Genomic DNA, 5,865 nt, shown 5'->3' on the forward strand with positions numbered 1-5,865 from the left:
TTCATTTTACTTTCCTCTTGTCCCATTATCATGCTTAGCCTTAATTTGAGTTTCAGTAATTCCTCTTGGTTGCATTGCCCTTGATCACGCCTTACAGGCCTCTTACACCCTCCTCGCCAACGATTTTGGATCACTTGTTGTTCCCTTGTCCCTGGGTTTGTTAACACCACTTCCTTTTCTCCACCTCCCCCTCTCCCACATCCTCCCAGAACCTGCAGTCTGTTTTCTCCTCCAGATTGTTTCTCCTGCCTATCTCATGTAGATAGACCTGCAGAGATAATAATATGCACAAAAAACAGACAGAGAAAAACAAAGCAATAAGAGACAACAAAACCAATGACAAAAAACCCCAGAAAAGCCTGTAAATAGTTCAAGGTCTGTTTGTTGACCTTTAGGAGGGTTTGCCGGTCAAGTCTCAAGATTCATCTTATTCTTTGAATTAGGTTGTTCCCATCTTTTGCTATTGAGAGTGGTGGGGCAGTGAACATGGCTGTGCATATATTTGTTTGTGTCGTGGTTTTCTTCTCTCTCTAGGCTGGGTACCAAGTAGAGCAGCAGTTCTCAACCTGTCGGTCGTGACCCCTTTGGGAGTCGAACAACCCTTTCACAGGGGTCTCCTGATTCATAACAGTGACAACATTATAGTTATGAAGTAGCAATGAAAATAATTTTGTGGCTGGGGGGTCACCACCACATGAGCGGTATTCATGGGCTGAGGCATTAGGAAGGCTGAGCGATTGCTGAGTCATAGGTATTTCTGTTTCTCCCCACCCTCACCCTCACCAGCATTTGTTGTTTTCTGTTTTTCGTAATTTTGCTGTTAGTGTGGGGTGAGATGATTCTCTCATTGTCTTGATGGCTTCTGATCACGAGCATGTCTTCAGATGCGTGCCGACTGCCTGAGTGTCTTCTTCAGTAAGTGCCTGTGCACGTCCTCTGCCCACTGTTTTCCCCCCAGTGGTCTCTAGTCTTCTTTATTGGTTGCTCTTTTCTTAAAGATAATTTTATTGGGCTCTCTTACAGCTTTTATAACAAACCATACATCCATTGTATTAGACATTTGTACATATGTTGCCATGATGATTTTCTAAATATTTACATTTCTATTTGGGCACATATCAGCTCGTCTTTTTCCCTCCCTTCTCCCTCCCCCCACCCTCGTGACCCCTTGATAAATTATAAATTTTTATTATTTTCATATCTTACACTGAACACTGCCTCCCTTTCCCCAGTTTCTGTTGTTCAGCCACAGACCAGATGAGGTAAACTTAAATTACTTTTTCCATTCTGAAATGACTTCCTGAACACAGCCAGGAATCCAGCAGGAAAGAAACAAGACAGTTTCTAAGTCTCTGAGATGGATTCCTCTTATCTGTGCACTAAGCCCCCAGTATTTATAAAAACATACCGTAATCTATGCTTAAAGTCTGTTTATTTCAAAAAAGATCCTATTATAACAACAAAAAGTTCAACTGTTTTTTCAGGACTCAAAAACCTAAAAGCTGCAAGTTAAATGAACTAGTACATGCATTTTGGGAAGCAGTGAGCTTATCCCTGGGCTTATCTTATTTCTCCTGTACTTGCTTGTATTTTCTTTCTCTGATTACTTATTTTTATCTTAATAGGTATATATACACAGATCTGAAAGAGTCACTGGTAGTTAAAGTGGTAAACTTCCTGCCTGGGGCCACCATAAGTTGGGGGCTAGCTTGTTGGCAGCTAACAACAATAAATATTTTGAAGCTGTCTTAATCACCACCTTTGTAAAATGAGTTGGAGGACAATTAATGAGATGTCTATACATAACAAATATCAGTGAGACTGACATAGGCGGTGTAGACAAGGATAAATGAATGTGAAAATTATTATAGAAGACAGGCAGGAAAACAATTTTATTTTTTTAAAAAAATACATCAGCTCTGAACTTATGTCATATCCTGAGACCATGTAGTTTAGGGACAAGCAGCCTGTCACCGTCTTAGATCCCACTGCGGGCACCTTGTGTCCTACCCCAGAGCAGTTGTTCATCTTCATGGCGCTGACTGAGTCATCAAGAAGGGAGACAGCGGAAAGGCTGTGTGTATTCTGCTTAAGAAGACAAAGTAGAGGTGCTCTGTTTTAAAATAAATTTCTGGTAGACAAGCGGCCATCTAGCTCAGAAGCAACAAAGCCAACATGGAAGAAGCACACCAACCTGTGCGATCACGAAGTGTCGAAGGGATCAGGTATAAGGCATCATCAGAACAGAAAATCTTACCATAGTGAATGATGGCGGGGAGCGTGGAGTGGAGACCCAAAGCCCATTTGTAGGCCACTGGATATCCCCTTACAGAGGGGTCTCGGGGAGGAGATGAGCCAGTCAGGGTGGGATGTAGCAACAATGAAGCATACAACTTTCCTCTAATTCCTAAATGCTTCCTCCTCCCCCACAATCATGATCCCAATTTTACCTTACAAGTCTGGCTAGACCAGAGGATGGACACTGGTACAGATGGGAACTGGAAACACAGGGAATCCAGGGCAGATGATCCCTTCAGGGCCAGTGGTGTGAGTGGCGATACTGGGAGGGTGGAGGGAGGGTGGGGTAGAAAGGGGGAACTGATTACAAGGATCTACATGTGACCTCCTCCCTGGGGGACGGACAACAGAAAAGTGGGTGAAGGGAGATGTCGGACAGGGCAAGATATGACAAAATAACAATTTATAAACTATCAAGGGTTCATGAGGGAGGGGGGAGTGAGGAAGGGGGAAAATGAGGAGCTGATGCCAGCGGCTTAGGTGGAGAGCGGATGCTTTAAGAATGATGAGGGCAATGAATGTACAAATGTGCTTGACACAATTGATGTATGTATGGATTGTGATAAGAGTTGTATGAGCCCCCAATAAAATGATTTTTAAAATAAAATAAAATAAATTTCTTCCTTAAAGATAGCACCATTAAATCATGCCAGGAAAGTTTAACTTTCTCCATAACAGGGAAGGTGTTCTCAGTTTGCCAGTCTCCAGAGTTTTTTGCATATCATATGAGAGGGGTGCAAAAAAATTATTTTATGGGAAAATTCCATTATATTTTCATTAAAATTGTCCACAAGCTTTATGAAGCCCCCTCATTATTATCAGTATAGAATGAATTTTAGAGTAGGCAAAGAATGGAGGTTGAGATTACCTAACCTTGTCTTCATACCAACCCTAAAAAAAATGCTACTCCTCAGAAAGCATGTGGCCAGGTGCCCTCGAGCGGTTCTGACTCAGACTGACCCAGGGGACAACAGAGGGAAACACTGCGCAGTCCTGGGCCAACCACACAAGTGTTCCTATGTTGGGGTCGACTGTGGCAGCCACTGTGTCAGTCCGTCGTGTCAAGAATGTATACAGTCAAGAGAAAAGCAAACCCACCATCTGTGTAGTCCCATCTGCCTTACAGCCTGTCAACCTTTCACTAACGAACCAAGGGCCGGGTCGCTCAGTCCAACTCATGACAACCAATGTGGGTGCTCTCGGAGCTGTCCAGTAGACTGCCAGACTTCTTTCTGTGATGCCTCTGGGTGGACTCAAACCATCAGCCGTCTGGTTAGCCACAGAGAGTACCCACCATGTCACCACCCAGGTGCTCCCAAAATGAAACTGGATGCCACTGAAAAATTGTAGAATTGGCATCGGGTTATATAACCTTTCTTCTTCTTCTTTTTTTTTTAACCTTCCAAGAAAAAACATCTTACAGAATACTTTTCCCCTAGAAAGCCAGGCACGTTCCATGCTGTCTTCACTGGGCCTTGTTCTGTCTTTTGAACCAGGAGGACCTGGGCTGTGAGGAGAAGCTGTACTTTGGCTTGAACGAGTACAGCAGGTCTCTGCAGTGGGGAGTGACCAGTCCGCTTCTAAGATGTGATGAGACTTTTGAAAAAATGGTGAACACACTCCTGGAGAGGTAAATGAGAACTCCCTGCTTTCTCTAAAACTGCACTTTCCTCTCAAACAACCCGAAGCCTCCTGTGCCCGTGTCTCAGGGAGTTGGATCAAGCCGGGGCTGTCCAAATGATGCTCTAGTTAGAAGGCAGAATAAAAATGCTCTTCCCTAAGATGGCCTGTACTCACAGGGGCTTCACAGGATCATGCTGGGTCCACAAGGAAAACAGCGGCCAGAAAAGGGGACCGAGCACCACGTTCAGTGCTGTGGATCCCTTCTCAGACACGCTTCACCAGGAGGGCTGGAGGGCTTTGCCTGTGAAGACCATTCTCTGAAGTGTGCCCTTTCCTTGCCCTCCACCCTTGACTTGTACACAGTTTCTTTCCTCCTTTTCCTCTGCCTGCTTCAGGAAGTGTGCTCAGATGGCTCTATTAAAACCTGACTATGATTTTGAGTACAAGCTGGAAAAAATTCTGGAGTTATCAGACAATTTGAAGGCGTTCCAGTCTTTGGCTCGCTCCTCCCTCCTCCCTCGCCCTAACCTCAGGAATTAAGGGTCAGGACATTTCCATCTTTCCTGCCTTTGCATTTCCCAGCTCTCAGTTAATCTCTGGAAGACTAATGGGTTTCCCTACTTTTTTCCTGTCGGACTTTAAATCATCGATCCAAAGGGGAAGTAGAGTCATTGGGACATATAAATTGCCATAAAGAAACCCTAGGTGCTTTGGGGCTGCTAAGCAGAAGGTTGACAGTTCAAACTCACCAGCTGTTCCTTAAGAAAAAGAGGAGACTGTCGGAAACCCAATATAGGGTCGATGTGTGTTGGAATCAACTTGACAGCTGAGGTTTTTTGGTTTGTTTTTATAGGTCACAACCGACTTCGCAGCACCCAACAACAGATCTAAATGTTTGACCATCCAATGAGGAGAGCATTGGGGCACTAGTTGACGAGATGCATTTAAATTTCTTTAGGATCTAAACTTGGAATTTACCCTTCTTCACAGCAGCACCACTCAAAATTTCATAGCTGGTATTTTAGTGGATAGTTCCATTAACATCCATTAGGTTATAATTTACATTATCATGTCAGTCTAAAGCAAAGGTAACAGGTTAGGAAAAGTATTCATTTTTAAAGGTATTTTAAAGTTTCGGAGTGTGAAAGTAAAATGCCTGTATGTTAAACCCACTGCCATCAGGCCAATCCTAGTTTAGAGCAGCCCTCAGGCCAGGGTAGAACTGCCCCACAGTGGTTTGAGGCTGTAGATCTTGGTGGAAGCAGACCACGACATCCTTCTCCCTTAGAGCAGCTGGTGGTTCAGTTTTTTAAAAAGTTAGCCACTGAGCTCTTTAACCAGTTGCCAACTAAAAAATTGAACCACCAGGATTTCCCCTAGCACCTAGCCCCACCCACTGCTGTCTGGTCGAATCGGACTCATAGCAACCCTGTAGGTCAGAGGGGAACTGCTCCTTAATGTTTCCAAGATTGTCATTCTTTACAGGGGCAGACATCCTCATCTTTCTCCTGGGGAACAGTGAGAGGATTTGAACCACCAGCCTTGCTATTTATAGCTTAATGCTTAATCCACTGTACCATCTGGGTTCCTGTACATTAATGTTAACCAAACCCACTGCCATCAAGTTAATTCCAACTCTTAGTGACCCTCCAGAGGGTCTCCAAGACTGTAAATGTTTATGGAAACAAATAGCCTCATCTTCTCCCATGAGTGTCTTTGGGGTTTGAACCACCGACCTTGTGGGTTAGCAATGCAACACTCAACCCAACAACTCTATGTCAGGGCTCCTTCTAAAGGTATCATTTATTCTAATTTTGACTTTATCTCGAGGCCAGTCACACATACATCTCCAGCTAATAATAATAAACTCACTGCCATTGAGTCAATCCTAGCTCATAGCCAAGCTTTAGGACAGAGTAGAACTGCCCACCCCCCCACCCCCCC

General features: G+C 44.1%; 1 protein-coding gene across 5 annotated transcripts in view; it reads left to right on the top strand.

The window, feature by feature from the left end:
* Positions 1-5,865, top strand: part of GREB1L (GREB1 like retinoic acid receptor coactivator) — a 343,344-nt gene that overhangs the window by 257,300 nt on the left and 80,179 nt on the right. For all 5 annotated transcript variants that reach the window (XM_045296084.1, XM_045296083.1, XM_045296086.1 and 2 more), the window contains one exon: positions 3,795-3,928. In XM_045296084.1, the coding sequence (XP_045152019.1) occupies positions 3,795-3,928 (134 nt within the window). The remainder of the gene's footprint in view (positions 1-3,794; positions 3,929-5,865) is intronic.

The sequence above is a fragment of the Echinops telfairi genome, unplaced genomic scaffold, assembly GCF_000313985.2.
Source record: "Echinops telfairi isolate 266 unplaced genomic scaffold, ASM31398v2 ScPeMD7_7400;HRSCAF=8409, whole genome shotgun sequence".
Lineage (NCBI taxonomy): Eukaryota > Metazoa > Chordata > Mammalia > Afrosoricida > Tenrecidae > Echinops > Echinops telfairi.